Genomic DNA, 18,688 nt, shown 5'->3' with positions numbered 1-18,688 from the left:
TTGCCCAAGAACTGTGGAAGGAAACAAAGGCAAGATTAGCAAGAATGAATGTGCAAGATCAATTGGAAAACTGCCTTACTGGGAGACAAGACAAAGCATAATGACTTAACCCATCAGATGCTACAAGTGATTAGAGCCCTAGTATTAGATACCATTTGGAAGCATAGGAATGATATTGTATTCCACAGAGCACCTAGATCTAGGATCCCGATGGAAAAAAGCTTCGAGGAAGTGCGCGCACTCACTGCCCTTTTTGGAAAAAAAAATGAAGCTTGTAATACCTTGTCAAGGCTGTGGGTTTAAAGCTAATACCTCCACACTGGAAGGTGAATTGTAAGTATTTCTCTCCTTTAATACATTAAACTTTACTGCAGAAAAAAAAAAACAACTACTCGAAAATAAACAAGGTGTAGTTTTGGTGGTTGGAGGTTGTCATTGTGTGGACACGTGGTGTTTTGGCTAGACATGTGTTGGTTGCCGATTGGTTGTTGCATGACTTGGGTGAAGTGTAAGTAGTCCTTAGCTTTTGTGCTTGGCTCTTGGTTTGAGGCGTTTCGTGGGTCTGGCATTCCATCTTTGTTCGATGATGTCGATGCTCTGTTAGTTGCCAAGGTGGATCTTGTGGTTTCAGATGCTTTGTAAGGTGGTTTGGTTGTTTGTTTGAGCGAGGAGGAGGATGTTTCAATGGACAAGGGTGTATTTTCGGGTTCGGGAGCTGCTGCATGCGCGGTTGATGAGGATTTTCGAGATCGTGGAGGTGCGGATGTGAGTTTTTCCACGTGTTTTTTGTGGATTCAGTGTTTGATTTTGTGTTTTTTAGGTTGTTTGAATTGTTTCCAAGTACTGCGAAGGTGGGTAGTGGTGGTGTAGTGTCTGCTATTGGGAGGGTTTGGATGTATGTGTTTCAATCAAGGAACTTGATTTGAGGTCTTTTGGTGATCTGTTGAGCCGGTGTGTGAAGATTTTTGAAAACCTCAAACTCGTCTGTACATATGTACATGTGTGATGTTCAACCTGTGTGTGTGCTTGTTGGCGTTCAATCAGATTTTGTGTGAGCAACTTTCGAGCACTTCATGGTATCCAGGGACGGGATGGTGTTCATCATATGTGGATGGTCAGTGGGCAATCAAATGCTAAACGACTGGTGGCATGCATTTGTGTGCACATAGTCAATGAATATGGTGCTAAGTGCTTCTAGCATGCATTGGTGTGTTAAAGAAGGGGATTTTGGGCATCCATGACCTTGGTGTAAAGTTTGAAGGAAGGTGGAAGAGTGGTAAAAAGCATGGGATGACGTGGCTATAATCAAAAAAGGTATCCATGCAGGTGGCTACGTGAGGACGAGGCGAGGAGGTTCTGGATGGCGAGGTGGCGACTGCAAGAAGCATGCCAGAGGAAGGATATCGGGGTCCTGGGAGAGGAGCGGGAGTCTAGGAGCTACGTGAGGAGGGGCTCCTCTGGAAAGAAGAGAGGAGCAGGAGAGGCTCGTGTGGAGGAGAGGACACGTGAGCTGAGGAGGGGCTGTTGCCTGTCGAGGGGATTGCGACGACTACAAGAGGGAGCCTGTGAGTTCGTGAAGGGTGGTGGACACCCAAAGGATCTCAGACGACAGGGAGAGCACCGGAAGCGATGGGAGCTTCGTGAGCTCTGGAGCAAGGGAGAGGGTAGCTGTGGCGATGCGATTGCACGCTGCATGCTTCTGGAGGGAAGCCAAGAATGTACGTGGGAGAAGGAGCTTGGAGAGCAGAGAATATGACAATGCTGTAGGCCGGAGGTTCGTCAAGGGATCTGTTGCTTCGGGGAGCCTCTAAAGTTCAGAGGCCGTAGACAGGGAGAGGTCGTAATGGTGGAAGCAGTTGTGAGCTGGAAAAGGGATCGTAGGCTCGTAGCACAGGAGGTGGTGAGCTCAGAGGCAACGAGGAGATAGTCGGGGTGATATGTGAGTCAGGGAGTATCTTGCGAGACGTGGGCTAGAGTGCATGGAGTCCATGAGGCCGTGATGACGGGAATTCTGCTTGCTGGCCATCTTCACGTAACAGGTGAGGAGGAGGAGAGCCATAAGCGGGGAGCTTCGTGAGCGCTGTGAAGGCGGCAAAAAGAGAGCTGCTGTGAAGAAGACGACAAAGGTGGAGCTCCATGGTGACAAGCTAAATGGTACAGTCAGCGCTTACTGAAGTCTTGTGAAGACTTGGCTGTGAAATCGTTACTGTGTGGGCTGGGAGGATCACAGACGACGGGAGTTTAGTCGTGCATACACTGTGAATAGGAGGCTAACATAGTGTGAAAGCCATAGTCTCATGTGTGCTCTATGAGAAAAAGAAGTCGCAGAGTAGCTTTCGTCATGTGAGGGGAGAAAGCCAACGAAGGAAAGTGGTCCTTGTAGAGATGTAATCTGTGCATGAAGGAGAGAGCGATCGAAAAGGAATAGGATGCTGCCATAGTAGAGATTGTGAGACATGGGCTGACCGCGTCTCTATCTGTGGAGGCCCGTGATAAGTTGGAGATTCCATTTCTAGCTTGGCAAGTGATGAACACTAATCCATAGCATGGGTTGGCTAAGCATAATGGCCAGTTTTTTTGTTGCAAGCTGAGTAGACAGTATGTTTTAGAAGATGAGTGCCAGTTTACATCGCCATTGCTTTGGGACATGGATGGACATAGAGCTTGGGTTGTGCATCTTGGTTGTGTGTTTGAGGGACTGAACCTCAAGGGGTGCCTTGATGACACATCTTAGAGGAGGAGCCCTGGTTGGTCATAAGGCTTCATCAATTGCTTGTGAACTATGATGCGGGAGCTTGACTCACCTCAACCTCAAAGAATTTTGAGGGGAGCTTGTGGATTGCAAACAGCTTGTATATGAGATGTGTGAAGGCCTTATGTGGTTGTGCATGGCAAATAGTTGTGGTTGTGGTGTATGCTCACAGAGATGAAATTATGTTTCATGGGTCATTTATGTGTTTACTGAACTTGATTTCAGTTAGTAAGAGAGCTTGTCTTGAGCTGTGTAATTCACTGGGTTCTTTCTGCGTTTCTTAGCTTCCAGTGGAAATGTGACCAGAGTGTGACGTGTGTCCGAAGATGTGAAGAGACAATGATGTTGAATGGATGCCTTTTGCCTTGTGAATGCGTTGTCTGGGTGTTTTAAACGTGGATGAGGGTGGCTGTGAAGGCGGGTTAGGCTCTACTCTTTTTGTCCATCCACGTTTTGGTGCCTCCACGGAGGAAGTTCACTTCAGTTTACAAGATTGGAGGAGCAGGTGTTCTGAGATGTGTTGCAAGCAATGGGGAGAAATCCACACATGAGAGTGATACAGTGTGAGTGGTGTGGAAAATGTGGTCACAGGAAGGACAGATGTATTGAAGTCCAGCTACGTGTGATCCGACTCCGAGCTAGAGTGCAGAGAGCTTTGAAAGTGCTTGCCCGTAGGAAAAAGAATGCTCTTCGGATGCAGAGTGAGCTTCTTCAGTAGTGTATTTGTTTTGTTGCCTTCCAGTTTTGTTGTGGTTGAGAAAGCCAGGGTGTGTGACAGTTGAAAGATTGTGAGGATGGCAGAGGACTTTCCAGAGTTTTGGGGGATGCCATATGAGAATGCAGTGAGATTCTTGGAAAAGATGGAATTTACAGCACTGATGAAGGATAGGGCAACCCCTCAGATTCTGTTTCAGATCTTGAATTATTGTTTGCAGGGAGATGCAAAAGCATGGTTGCAGACTCAGATGGCTACCTTCAGGACTACTCATCCTCAACAGCAAAATCCGGAGTATACAGTGGTGAGAGCAGCTTTTCTTGCACGGTTTGCACAATCTAGGAGCCCTAATGAAGTATGGAAGGAGTTGTGCAAAATTCAGCAAAGGGATGGTCAGGATGTGGATCAGTATCTGATAGAGTTTGGTAGACTGTGGAGTCTATGGTGTGAGGCTTTGATTCCTGAAGTACCCCCGCAAATGATAAAGAGAGACCGGTTTGTGGCTGGTCTGGAGCCTTCACTCCGTTTAAAGGTGGAGCTGAAGAATATTGATAGTTTTGAGGATGCAGTCAGAGTGGCTAGAGAGAAAGAGTGGAAGGTCAAGAGACTGAGGCAACTTGGTATGCAAGAGGAGCCTAAAAACCTGGTCAGTAGGCCAGAAATGATCAAGGCATATGTAGAGAGAGAGCCGGTGTCTATTCCTATGCAGGATGATTCCCTGAGAAAGGAATTGCATGAAGCTGTGGAACTGATGAAAACATTCAGCCTAAATTGGGTGGAGACTGCAGGGAGAAGCAGAGGTCAAAATAACAGGAGAGTTGCTATGGATGGAGGAGAAGGAAGTTCAGCTGATGCAAGGAGAGAACCAGATTATGTGATGAGCTGTCGACTGGAATTGGAAGAGGAACTTGAGGAGACAGTCACAGATGAAGAGATAGATCTTTTACGTGAGACAGAGGAAGAGAGCATCTCATCAGAGGAAGAGAGTCAGTGGTCTTCACTAATGAAGAAGCCGGATGTTGATGATGAAAGGGAGCTGGAAATCAATACACTTATGAGTGGAGGCTTGTCAGTTGCTATGGAAGAGGGTGTTGCTCAACCAATTCTGTGTGAGGTGGTAGAAGAGATCCCGAGAGAAGGGGTTGCTACCATAGATGGCGGAGAGGTTGAGAGCCCATTAAAGGCAGCTAAGGCTAAGTCTGTGTGTGTAGATGATGATCATGCTCCAGTGTTGTGTGGTGATGATGTGCATATGATGGCTGAATGCAATCAGTTTGTGGTTGACACTGTGATTGTGCATGCCGAAGGGGTTGAGATTTCAGGTTCAACAAGTGAGGAAGAGAGGTGTGAAATTAGTAGTGAAGATGAGAGCTCAATCATGTGTGACAGTGATGAAACTGATGTGGCTATTACTGATAAAGTAAAAGACCTACAGACAGCAAGTGTTGATTGTGTGCATGCAAATTGTGATGAGTATGATGAGGTTAAGATTCAGTGTTTACAAGATGATGGTGATTCAGAGGATGAGATGGATTGTGTTCTTGATGATGCACTGGATGATATGTTAGCATCGATCTCTTCAAAAGAGAATGAAAACACCAGTATGCATGTTGAGAAGGACAACAGTGATAGTGTGATTGATGATCAGCTGGATGCTTTACTTGATGATACCCTCATGGATTTTGCATGTGTGGTGGGCAATGACAAGAAAGAGTATGCTGCTATGTTTGAGCATTCTTCAGGTGGAAGAGATGTTTGTTTGCTCCTGAGTGATCTTGATAATTCATGTGATGGGATGAGTTTTGCAGCTTCAAAGGTTGAGACAATAGGGTATGCTGAGAAGTCCCTAATCACAGATTATGAGCTGGTTGTGCCCGTGAGATTTGTGTGTGAGGTTGTGACCTCAAAAGATGTAGCTCATGTGAAGATGAGCAAGACTCATGATATAAGTGTGACGGCTGATAGCCAGTGGAGTTGTGTAATATCTTGGCAGGATAAGATATGGGATCCTGGAGGCTTATATGGAAGGAGCTGGTGGCTACATCAAATTGCTGTATTGTTGATTCCATTTGATCCAGGAGGATGGTGGATTATGCATATCTGGCAGTGGAGGGTTCAAAGTTATCCTTTTGATCCGGGAGGAGAAAAGCAGAGGCATAGAGCACAAGCTTGCTTTGTTTTTGATCCAGGTGGTTTGCTAATGTTTTTTCTTTAGCTGCTGGACATGAATGTCACAGCAGAAGAGAAGGGGTTGCTAAAGGTGTGTGAAGATTTTTGAAAACCTCAAACTCGTCTGTACATATGTACATGTGTGATGTTCAACCTGTGTGTGTGCTTGTTGGCGTTCAATCAGATTTTGTGTGAGCAACTTTCGAGCACTTCATGGTATCCAGGGACGGGATGGTGTTCATCATATGTGGATGGTCAGTGGGCAATCAAATGCTAAACGACTGGTGGCATGCATTTGTGTGCACATAGTCAATGAATATGGTGCTAAGTGCTTCTAGCATGCATTGGTGTGTTAAAGAAGGGGATTTTGGGCATCCATGACCTTGGTGTAAAGTTTGAAGGAAGGTGGAAGAGTGGTAAAAAGCATGGGATGACGTGGCTATAATCAAAAAAGGTATCCATGCAGGTGGCTACGTGAGGACGAGGCGAGGAGGTTCTGGATGGCGAGGTGGCGACTGCAAGAAGCATGCCAGAGGAAGGATATCGGGGTCCTGGGAGAGGAGCGGGAGTCTAGGAGCTACGTGAGGAGGGGCTCCTCTGGAAAGAAGAGAGGAGCAGGAGAGGCTCGTGTGGAGGAGAGGACACGTGAGCTGAGGAGGGGCTGTTGCCTGTCGAGGGGATTGCGACGACTACAAGAGGGAGCCTGTGAGTTCGTGAAGGGTGGTGGACACCCAAAGGATCTCAGACGACAGGGAGAGCACCGGAAGCGATGGGAGCTTCGTGAGCTCTGGAGCAAGGGAGAGGGTAGCTGTGGCGATGCGATTGCACGCTGCATGCTTCTGGAGGGAAGCCAAGAATGTACGTGGGAGAAGGAGCTTGGAGAGCAGAGAATATGACAATGCTGTAGGCCGGAGGTTCGTCAAGGGATCTGTTGCTTCGGGGAGCCTCTAAAGTTCAGAGGCCGTAGACAGGGAGAGGTCGTAATGGTGGAAGCAGTTGTGAGCTGGAAAAGGGATCGTAGGCTCGTAGCACAGGAGGTGGTGAGCTCAGAGGCAACGAGGAGATAGTCGGGGTGATATGTGAGTCAGGGAGTATCTTGCGAGACGTGGGCTAGAGTGCATGGAGTCCATGAGGCCGTGATGACGGGAATTCTGCTTGCTGGCCATCTTCACGTAACAGGTGAGGAGGAGGAGAGCCATAAGCGGGGAGCTTCGTGAGCGCTGTGAAGGCGGCAAAAAGAGAGCTGCTGTGAAGAAGACGACAAAGGTGGAGCTCCATGGTGACAAGCTAAATGGTACAGTCAGCGCTTACTGAAGTCTTGTGAAGACTTGGCTGTGAAATCGTTACTGTGTGGGCTGGGAGGATCACAGACGACGGGAGTTTAGTCGTGCATACACTGTGAATAGGAGGCTAACATAGTGTGAAAGCCATAGTCTCATGTGTGCTCTATGAGAAAAAGAAGTCGCAGAGTAGCTTTCGTCATGTGAGGGGAGAAAGCCAACGAAGGAAAGTGGTCCTTGTAGAGATGTAATCTGTGCATGAAGGAGAGAGCGATCGAAAAGGAATAGGATGCTGCCATAGTAGAGATTGTGAGACATGGGCTGACCGCGTCTCTATCTGTGGAGGCCCGTGATAAGTTGGAGATTCCATTTCTAGCTTGGCAAGTGATGAACACTAATCCATAGCATGGGTTGGCTAAGCATAATGGCCAGTTTTTTTGTTGCAAGCTGAGTAGACACAGTATGTTTTAGAAGATGAGTGCCAGTTTACATCGCCATTGCTTTGGGACATGGATGGACATAGAGCTTGGGTTGTGCATCTTGGTTGTGTGTTTGAGGGACTGAACCTCAAGGGGTGCCTTGATGACACATCTTAGAGGAGGAGCCCTGGTTGGTCATAAGGCTTCATCAATTGCTTGTGAACTATGATGCGGGAGCTTGACTCACCTCAACCTCAAAGAATTTTGAGGGGAGCTTGTGGATTGCAAACAGCTTGTATATGAGATGTGTGAAGGCCTTATGTGGTTGTGCATGGCAAATAGTTGTGGTTGTGGTGTATGCTCACAGAGATGAAATTATGTTTCATGGGTCATTTATGTGTTTACTGAACTTGATTTCAGTTAGTAAGAGAGCTTGTCTTGAGCTGTGTAATTCACTGGGTTCTTTCTGAGTTTCTTAGCTTCCAGTGGAAATGTGACCAGAGTGTGACGTGTGTCCGAAGATGTGAAGAGACAATGATGTTGAATGGATGCCTTTTGCCTTGTGAATGCGTTGTCTGGGTGTTTTAAACGTGGATGAGGGTGGCTGTGAAGGCGGGTTAGGCTCTACTCTTTTTGTCCATCCACCGGTTTATACTCCAAGTTTGCAAGAAAAAAGATGAAGGTGGTTTGTATCCTCCTACGACTTTGGTGGCTCTATTTAAGGCGTTTAATAGGATCATTCGACGTATCAAGATTCTTGTGTTGTTATGACTGAAATTGTGGATGTTCCCTTTGACATTTTTAAGAATCCTTTATTTGCTAAAGCTCGTTCATCTCTTACGAGTGCCATGAATCGTTTAATGAAGGTGGATGGTTTGGAAGCTACAAAGAAAAGTGAGGTAGTGGGATTGAAGGATGAGCAACTCATTTTGAATGATGTCGACTTTCCTTGTTTCCGTCCTCGTGGGCTGCAGAGGCGTTTGCATTCTCTCTGTTGCTTCATTTTGCTGTCAGAGGCGGAATGAGCTGTATTCGATACAGCGTGGTCAATTTGTTCGAGGATGTGATGCAATTGGGCAGTTTCTTCAGTAAGTTTGAAGTTTGTATGGTGTTCCTTGCTGGGTTTATTTGTTTTTGGCCTGCCCTCTGGGTAGCCTTAGCAATGCTTCAAATTTGGCAGAGCAAAAATTAGGCATTTTTAGAATTTTTGGAAGTGCATTTTTCCTATTGGACAGTATGTTGACTCTTCTTCATTGGACTTGAATGCAAACTTGAAATTGGTTGACTCACTCTCTCTCTACACACCATCTCCACCTTTTCTCCCTCCCCCCCTTCTCTCTCTCTCTCTCTGTCTCTCTCTCTCTCTCTCCCCCCCCTTTATCTCCTGGAGTCTTCCTCCACACTATTTCCTTCTTGTTTGTTTTTTTGATCTTGGTCAGGCCTTATAAATGATTAAATATCATTCACCTTGTTGTGAATGGTTTGTGATTTTGTTTATTGGTTTTGCAAGTAAGAAGGGGGGGGGATAGAGAGAGAGAGAGAGAGAGAGAGAGAGAGAGTCAACGACTTTAAAGTCTGCATTTAATGAAAAGAAGCTAAGTATCAACATATTGTCCAATAAGACATCAAGAAAGAGGTCATCAAATCTACACACTGGTTTAGAGGCCAATGCAACACTTGGTTGAGCTTCTCGCTCCTCTCTGAGATGTCGTTGCCACCCACATCTGTAACCATACTCATCACTAGGAAAAGCAATCTTAAAGGTGGCAGGAAAAATGCACTTCCAAAAATTCTAAAAATACTTAATTTTATGCTTTGCCTAATTTGAAACGTTTGTAACAGTGCGTTCTCGCGTCGGCAAATATGCCAAGTTTGCATCATCGCCCCAGGATCCACTCTACCACGAATTGGCATATCCTAACCCCGGGGCATTTAGAGGTTCTTCTTCTAAAACAAGCAAGTGCAAATCCATCAGCAACAGCGAATGACGCTGGCCTGGCCTGGCGCAGCATGGGGACCAGGGGGTTGGCATATATCTGCCAAGGTTGGCCAAAAAGCTGCGTTTATTTCAGCAACAACCCTCCGAGGCTTTTTGGGGAGCTAGCTACCCTCATCTACCCTCCATATTGAACCACCAAACTTGCTTGTTGCTCGGAGAAGCAACAGGCATGGCGATCCGTGAGCTGCTACCGCCGCAAGGATTCTCGGAGGAGTCCGGCTCTGCTCCTTTCACGCTGCGGATGCTGCTCAAGTTGGCGAAGAAGTCCAACGCCTTCTGCCGCCGGAAGGACGGAACGTTGAACCGCAGGCTCTCCGATTTCAGTGAGCGGAAAGTGCACGCGAGCGAGGTACCGCATCACGGAGTGTCGACGAAGGACGTGGTGATCGATGAGGGGAAGGGGGTGTGGGTGAGGGTATTTCTCCCGTGCGAGCAGGAGGATGCAGTGGTAATAGGGAAGAAGCCTGTGGTGTTGCATTTCCATGGAGGAGGCTTTGCGATGCTATCCGCGAACTTCTACCTGTATGACGTATTCTGCAGGAGGCTATGCAGGAAGAGCAATACGGTAGTGATCTCTGTAAACTACAGGAGGGCGCCGGAGCATCGCCATCCTGCTGCGTACGAGGATTGCTTGATGGCGCTGGAGTGGGTGCGAAGCATGGGCCATGGCGTACTCCCTAGTGATGAGGAGATGGATGTGGGTCGCGTGTTCCTGGTGGGAGACAGCGCCGGAGCCAACATAGCTCACCACATTGCTTGCAAAGCAGCAGCTGCCGCACAGGACCTCCTCCCCCTCTCCATCGCCGGAACCGCCCTCCTCTTCCCATTCTTCGGTGGCCAACAACGCACGCCCTCCGAGCTCCGCCTCGCAAACGCACCGCTCGTCTCCCTCGACAACTCGGACTGGTGCTGGAAAGCTTTCCTCCCCGCTAACTCCACCCGAGACCACCCCTCTTGCAATGTCTTCGGCCCCCTTGCCCCCGACCTCTCACCCTTACCCCTTCCCCCGTCCCTGGTTGCCATTGCCGAGTATGACCCTCTCAAGGACTGGCAGCTCCGCTACGCCCAGGGTCTGCACCGAGTTGGGAAACAGGTCCGCCTTCTCTACTACAAAGGCGGGGTACATTCGTTCCACCTCTTCCACTCGTACAAGCTATCGTCTCAAATTCTGTCCGATTTGAAAGATTTCATCTCTTCGCTTGCATAGAACTTCATCAAGACGGCATCAGTGAAATCATCAGGGTTTCCAAGGCTCCGTCTCCATCACACCTGTAATGGCAGCAAAAAAACCCACCTTTCCCCTTGCTGAAAATGGATTCTTGCTTCCGCTAGGCATATGACTTGATGCGTATGCATTAGAATTGAAAGGCCTCCGCCACGAGTTTGGCTCAGTTATGTTCAACTGTCACCCAAATACGAGTTTTATATATTTTATATATTTTTTAATTCTTGAGAACATATGTATGAAATTGCTATACTTTTTTGTTTTGTTTTGAGAGCTTTGGTGTATGCATTAAAGGGAGTTCTCACCCTACCAAAAACATTTGGCCAACTACAAGGGGTAGAGTACCCATGGCTTATGTTGCATGCAAGACGATTACATTTGAACAATAGCTTCAACTAACACCATAGTACTTAACTTCTTAACCCAATCAAGATGTTGGGAACTCCATTGAGATCACCCTCAAAGACCAATTTGTTTCTTGGCTATGATTCCAGCAGCTTGCATAAGCAATCAAATTGTTACTATTGTTAGCGTAGACCCCTCAACATCTCCCAAGAATATTGCCCTCCACTTACAATGGCAATCATCAAACTTGTTCTCCTGATTGCATCTTCCATCTCTTTTAAATCACTCCAACCGCTTGACATTCAAAAAAAGACATCTCACCCTTTCCTCTAGCCTCTTACAAAAGGGATCAAGCGGGTTAACATATATCGACTTGGCATACTTACCTCAAGTTAACATTTATCGACTTGGCAAACTTACCTCTCATTGGGTTTTGAGCATAATCACCCACGATAAAAAATTTGCCTTGCCTACCTTGCGCATCTTCCAAACACACTAACTTGCTCTTCCACTTATAATTACTACAGCTTAGATTCCACTTTGAATTAACTTTGCAATCAATGATTTCCATGCGACCAAACAGCTATACATAGCCTTAAGCCGTGAACTTCGTCAATACCTTGCTTCCCAATGTCCACTACTTCAGTCTCGAATTCTTGGACACAAACAAGTTAGTAGGCCAATCTTACATCTCCATATCTCATTAAAAGTGCCAATTCCCTTGGAAATGGATTCAATCTAAATTGCACATTAATAGATTCACTCGATTTCCAACTTGTTGCAACAAGATCCCACAACATTTCCCATGTCCTCAACCTTTTCTTTTTGCATGGTCTAAACTCTATGGATGTCAAGATGCGTTAGACTCTTCTGCTCTTTAAACATTGCCTTGCTCCACCAACCAAACTCACATCCCTCCTAAGCCCCGCTCTCTCGTAGGTATAAGCCAAATGTCTTCCAAGCATCACCTAGCCTTGAAATTAGATCTAAGCCAAAGATCTTCAGAGGAAAGCAGATAATCTATCGTACCAATCCATATGCTATCAAGAGCACACTTGTTTTCCTTTACCCATCTCTATGAATAACTTAGTAATCGCAACCCAGGGTACCTGACATTCAATGAGTTTATGGAGCCATTTGGTTATCAAAGAGACATTCCAAAGGCCAACATCATGAATGTCAAGGTCGTGTCTGTCCTTTGAAGTGTTAAGGCCCTCCCAAAGGGATCTAATGCATTCTTGTTCTATCACGTTTCCCACCTCTCCCAACAACACTTTTTGAGATTTCATATTGAGCCACAATGCACATAAATAGTAGTAGTTGTTGAGACATGATGAATTATCAGAGATCTAGCATACTAGCCTAAACACTCCCCTTGCCAATGATGATGAAGCATCTCCTTCAACTTACCCCTAAACTAATCAAAATGTTTCTTCAACATAAGGCCCAATCTAAGAGGCACGCCTATATATCTTACAATTTCTCCCCTCCCAAATCCACCCATCATCTGGTATAGCACCTCCCTCAGCTTGTTCACTTTTTCTTGCTCTTTCACTGACATAACCATGATGTCATCAACAAATAATTGGATACTAAATTGTTTCCTTGAGTACAATGCAACTCATAAATTCACCCTCTTAAGCCCGCTTCCTGATAAGGGAGATCAGTGGGATCATACTTAAAGTAAACAGGAGCAAGATAATAGGAAATATTTCCTCACCTACCTGCATAAGTCTATTATCCACCACCCCTCCATTTAAATAGAAGCAACTGAAGCATTAGCAAACAACATCTCCACCATGCACACAAATGCATACCCAAATCCCCAATGTATCATCAATTTGCAAATGTGCTCCCACAGTTGTCATATGCTTTGTCCAAATCAAACATGAATAAAGATGCATCTTTGCCTTGTAGCACAATCATATTCCAAAGTTGTTTTCAAAGATATCCCTGCCCCTTATGAATCCGTTTTGTTCTGTATCAACAACCAACATGCAAACATCTTAAATTCTCAAAGCCATGGCTTTAGCTAGAACCTTATATGACGTGTTCAACATGGGGATTGGATGCCAATCACCCACTTTCAACCTATTTTTTGCATTTGAGAAGAAGATTCATTCAACCCAGCATTTTACTACTTCGAACAATGAGTGTTTCTCTACCAATGCATTGGCAATCTCCACAAACTCCTATTTGATCAATTCCCAAAAGCAATGAAAAACTCCATAATAAGTTCATACAGACTAGAGGGACCTTCTTTCTCCATAGAGGTAAGGAATTCCATAGCTCTTTCTCGGAGAGTGCCCTAGCAAGCCCCAATTGTTACACCTTGAAAACTCTACCTTTTACACCAAAGAGCACCCCCTACATTTTTCTAGACCATTCTACATCCGCCACTACTAGGGCACCCGTGATATCTCTAAGTTTCCTTTTCAAAACATCAGCTATGTGCCAAATTTTTTATATTATATTCCCTTACTTGCATTTCCAGTCAACATAGTCACAAACATTAATGACAAAGTCCCATTCTAGATCATGTGACTTATATTTTTCTCCATGTGCATGTGCAATACCTCTTTGAGAGGATTGTGACACCTGCATAAATCCTCTCCCTGTATCTTGGTTGACATATCATAGGTTGGATCAAGCATTAGGGTAGTGCCCATTTCGGCATTTAGATCCTCTTCTGCAACTCCTTGTTCAACCCTGGGAACATTATCAGGCATATGAACACTGGCATGGGCATGACTTGATGCATCCATAGTTTGCCTAGTCACAACTCGTCTTGAAGGTTGTGGATGAGCATTTCTAGTTTTAGGAAATTTTGATTGTGCATTCATAGTCTCAACACCTTCCCTGTTTTTGCTCAAATCATTGCCATCTCGTCTCCCCCTCCTCTCCATGCCTTAACTTAAGACTCCTCTCTAACAATCGCATTCATTGGCACTCATGATCGTGGTCCACAAGTTCCCCTAAATGCAAGGAGTCAGAGTATAGACCACCCTCAGAAACACACAACAAACACTCGCATCCACTAGCACTCGCATTCATGGTCTGTGATTTCTCCAAAACGCAAGGAATCGGAGTAGCGAGCCATACAAGTATAATGAATGCTGACTCACCCTCCCCCACGCAGCCTCACCACTATTTAGATCCAGATCGTGGTTCACCTCCTTTCCCAACTTACCAAAGGGTTTATCGAGATATGAACCACAATCAGATCAAATAACGATCCTATATTGCCCTTTTCACCAATATATAGTGTCGGGATGCTTGGGAAACTATGAACCTGCAACCAACAATACCATCGGTACTTAAGCTACTATTGGCACTAATATGAAAAAAATTGTCAGTAATATAGCATTACCACCGATTATAATACCAGTGGTAATGGTAACCATTGATATTATACATATTACCGCCGGTAATATACATATTATCACCGATTACGTGAATACTATTGACAGTAGTTTTAGCCGATTTCTTGATGATTTTTTTCGGTAAGTAACGTGATCACGTTGTTTTCATGCTACTTTAAAGCATAATTAATGAACATTAATAACCCATTAATGCAAACATGACAATGTGAACGTAATCCTAGTTCAAGACATATAATTGAAAAATAATAAACGGACCCATCCTCTACAAGCAACACAACTTTTGAGTTCTCTCATCATACATCTTACGCTCTTCTTATGAACATAGGAAGGCCGATGGAGAATCCTAAAATGAGATAGGATACAACATTTCTTGATCAAAAGCCTAGTATAGTATGCAATAGCCGTCTCCATGACCATGGCCACAAGCTATTTATGAATGTCGCTCGGTCTTTTAGTGAACTTTGAAGCATGGCTTAGAACTTTATAGGCTTTGTCGACTTTGTAGATGTTTAGTGGTTAAGTTGCTCATCCTAGGGTTTTAGGTTTTATCATGTTGATAGCCCTCTTGCATCTCATTCTCGCAATCTCAATTTAGCTCAACTCCAAGTTTTTGAGCTTTCTCCATCTCCAAAATCTCACAATATGTTAGCGATGAGGAGCTGAGCGTAGTATAACCTCACACTTTCTTTGATCCACAGAGTAGTGGAGTAAACATTTGGTAGGTTGAAGAACAATTTGGGGAGGTTGTGGGGATTAAATTTTAGGAGGGGTTAAAGGTTACATGGTTTAGGGGGACCTGTAGCTTTTCCATACCTCTTAGGAGATGAAGTTGTGGCTCACTCTTGGATCTACGAGTGCTCTGATGCGCATGCGCGGGCCCTGCAGTTGAACAAGCAACCTAGCTCATTCTACTGTTAGCTCATCCGTAAGTTCTTGCTGTTCAAGCCTTGCCTTAAGTAGTGTCATTTGCCTAGTATGCTGTCTGAGCTTAGTGTTACGTGCTTCGAGGAATTCCAAGTCAAAATGCGTGGGATGGACAATAATTGAGCAAATGGAATCAGTGGTGGGGGAGGATACCGATAAAGAAGAAAAGAAATCGATATATCCAAATCTCATCACAAGGTGTTGTAGCTCCATGCTTGGTTTTTGAGAGACGACATCTGGACCCTAGTGGTTGCAAGGCACAAATAATGTGGTTTTGTAATGATGATGTCACACGCACATGGCACCCACATAATAACATCAATCATGTCCTTGAACTGCCAACCATATGGCCTCTTGACATTAGAACGAACATTACTGAAGTGGAGGCAAATATTTTAGAAGCTATTGGCTTTCGTTTGCAAAAATGAAAATCCCATAGGTTCTTGAAAACACAGCCTTCCCATCCCAAAAGGGTGAAATGCATCAAGTCACAATTTGCCTAAGAGGGTCCAAAATTTCAAATGCATTATGAAATCTTTAGGCTCCCCTCAACTAGAAGAAGGTGTACTTTACCTTTGGGTTTCAAAACAATTGCCAAACCTTGTCGTTTCTATCTTGTTTTACATTATTTTGTTATAAGTTGTCTTGTGGGGATTTGCCATACTTACGGAACTGGTAGTGGGACACGGGCGATAATTTCTCAAGTGTGTTGGTGCGGAAACATGACATGACCGTGAAGTGGTAGTCCGCTCCACGCGGACATGGCTAGTGCTTCCCAGGACGTGCCGGGCTGCCCAGACTTAGCTCTTCATTCGAAGGATATTGAACAGGTTCAGAAATATGAATGTAGAAGTATAACGGGAAGACAAATTTATCTAAAGGCGCACGGAGAACAGCTCGGGCACCTGAGTTTGGCCGTGGATCAATTGGATCGACAAGGCATTGCGTCTCTCTTAAGTGGGCGCATAGTTCTGTCTGAAGGCAAGCACGTCCATGCCCATATGATCAACGTCGGACTCGAACAGGACACTATTTTGACCAATCTCCTCCTCCGCATGTATGGTAAATGTGGAACTATACATGATGCTATTTGTTTCTTCAGAACGTTGCATCAGCACGACGTGGTATCTTGGAATACTATAATTGGCGCATCTGGCCAACACGGCCACGGGAATGAGGCACTTAAACTTTTCAGGCAAATGCAGCTAGAAAGTTTCCAGCCAGATATGATCACCTTCGTCACCATTCTCAAAGTATGTGCTAGCCTGACAGCCCTGACTGAGGGTGAAGCGATCCATGCCACCATTGTTAACGGTGGCTTTGAGTCCGACTTGATCATCGGCACTGCCCTTGTGGATATGTATGGCAAATGTGGGGCTGTGGAAGAGGCGAAAAATATGTTTGACAAAATTCTTCAACGTGATGTGGCTTCTTGGAATGCCGTGATCGGAGCATACTCCCAAATAGGGCTTGGCCAACCCGCCCCTGCACTTTTAAGACAAATGCAAGGCGAAGGTGTGGAACCAAACAGAGTAACGTTTATTAGCATTTTGAATGCATATACCAGCCTTGAGAGCCTAGCAGATGGTAAAGCAATCCATGCATGCGTTGTCGATAAAGGACTTGAATCAGACGTAGTCGTTGGTAATGCCCTTGTTACAATGTATGGAAAATGTGGGATTTTCGAGCGTGCACGTGCAATGTTTGACAAAATGCAGCAACACACTGTAGTGTCGTGGACAGCCTTAATCACAGAATATTCTCGCCAAGGGTACTATAAGGAAGCTCTGAAGCTCTTTTGTCAAATGCAGCAGGACAGTGCGAAGCCCAATAAGGTGACCCTTGTTGGTACTCTTTGTGCATGTGCTTCTCTTGCAGCCCTAAGAGAGGGCAAGGTGATCCATTCAAGCATTGGCCATAGTGGATTTGAATCAGACGTCATGGTAGGGACTTCTCTTGTTAATATGTACGGTAAATGTGGGGCTCTCAAAGATGCACATGCAGCATTCAAGAAAATATCTCAACCCAATGTTGTTTCCTGGAATGCCATGATTGCAGTCTATGCTCAACAAGGACATGGCAAGGAGGCAGTAGAAGCTTTTATGCAAATGCAGAACGATTGCGTCGAGCCAGACAAGATTACCTTTATAAACATCTTAAGTGCATGCGCTTGCTTTGGAGCCCTAGAGGAGGGTAAAAAAATTCATAAATGGATTATCAAGTTTGGATTTGAGTCATATGTTGTTGTCGGGAATGCCCTTGTTAACATGTATGGCAAGTGTGGGGCTTTGAAGCTTGCTAGTTGTATGTTTGACAAAATGCAGGAACATAATGTGGTCTCCTGGACAGCATTGATCACTGTCTACGCCCAACAAGGGCATGGCATAGAAACTCTAGAATTCTTCCAGCAAATGCAGCAGGAAGGTGTAAGGCCAAGCGAGACCACCTACTTGAGCCTTCTCTCTGCTTGCAGTCATGCAGGCCTGATAAACGAGGGTTTCTCTCTTTTTGTTTCAATGACCGAGAATGGAATGAAACCAACAGTGGAGCATTATGGGACCATGGTTGACCTTCTGGGACGAGCTGGGCTTCTATATGATGCAGAGGACTGTATTTACAAGATGCCATGTCAAGCTGATGCTTGTGTGTGGACAGCCTTGCTTGCTGCTTGCCAAAGGCATGGCGACATTGAACGAGCAAAACGAGCAGCTGAAAAGGTTGTTGGATTGGAGGCACATAATGCAGCACCATTTATCTTGCTGTCAGACATATATGCCCCAGATGAGAGCCAGAATGAGGCAGCATAAGTAAACAGATAACGGGGCATAGAAATGCAAGCAATGCAACTTAATTTAGGTTGAAAGCATGGTGCTTCAATTCTTTGCAGGTGAGACAATGCACACTAGGACAGCAGAATGTAGGCTGAGTTGGTTTGAACAAAGGAAGTATGAAATGAATTTTCCCTTGAAAGGTATGAAGGTCTTTACAGACCTTGAAAAGCACAATTTCGGTAAGTTATGGAGATGGGGTGTGTGTGTGACACAAAATCAATGCTGCATTATGTGGACTTGGAGTGAAATCAGAGCTAAACATTCAGGAACTAGCGATTTGTTATGGCTTAATAAACACACCCTCTTGAATACCTCTTCAAGTAAAGGAGTAAGTCTCAGTATGCTCTGACTGACACACTGCCAACCATACTTCCACTAGACTATATGGGGTTGTATGCCCTGGAATTATTGGGAGGGATGCCAGCCAAATTCATTTATGTAAACAAGGAATATGTTCTTTGTGTCCTTGAAACTTTAGCTCGATAGCCCAGAGAATTTGTGCTTTGAGAAGGATTGCGTCCTGCCAGGTAGTCGTGGATGCATTCAGTCCGTTCAAAGCATTAATTTTCTGTTATTAGGCAGATATGCATGCATGCTGGCACACATTGTGGGTTCTGAGGAATGGAATAACTAGGGGAAGCAGGGC

General features: G+C 45.2%; 1 protein-coding gene and 1 pseudogene across 1 annotated transcript; both read left to right on the top strand.

The window, feature by feature from the left end:
- The first annotated feature begins 9,406 nt into the window (after positions 1-9,406).
- LOC147886973 (putative carboxylesterase 18 pseudogene) lies at positions 9,407-10,748 on the top strand (annotated as a pseudogene).
- Positions 10,749-15,961: 5,213 nt separating this feature from the next.
- On the top strand, positions 15,962-18,462 carry LOC147886972 (pentatricopeptide repeat-containing protein At2g33680-like). Its single transcript, XM_087394795.1, has one exon. The coding sequence runs from the start codon at positions 15,973-15,975 to the stop codon at positions 18,016-18,018; it is 2,046 nt and encodes a 681-aa protein (XP_087250921.1). The 5' UTR covers positions 15,962-15,972; the 3' UTR covers positions 18,019-18,462.
- The last annotated feature ends 226 nt before the right edge of the window (positions 18,463-18,688 follow it).

The sequence above is a fragment of the Dipteris shenzhenensis genome, chromosome 23 (genome assembly GCF_047967505.1).
Source record: "Dipteris shenzhenensis isolate YYH24624 ecotype China chromosome 23, Dip_SZ_1.0, whole genome shotgun sequence".
Taxonomy (NCBI): Eukaryota; Viridiplantae; Streptophyta; class Polypodiopsida; order Gleicheniales; family Dipteridaceae; genus Dipteris; species Dipteris shenzhenensis.
Note: the sequence above shows the minus strand (reverse complement) of the source record. Positions and strands in the feature narration are given on the sequence as shown.

Bases quoted from the DNA above. Each gene is read 5' to 3' on its own strand.
- LOC147886972 (XM_087394795.1), top strand. From the start codon at position 15,973: ATGGCTAGTGCTTCCCAGGACGTGCCGGGCTGCCCAGACTTAGCTCTT.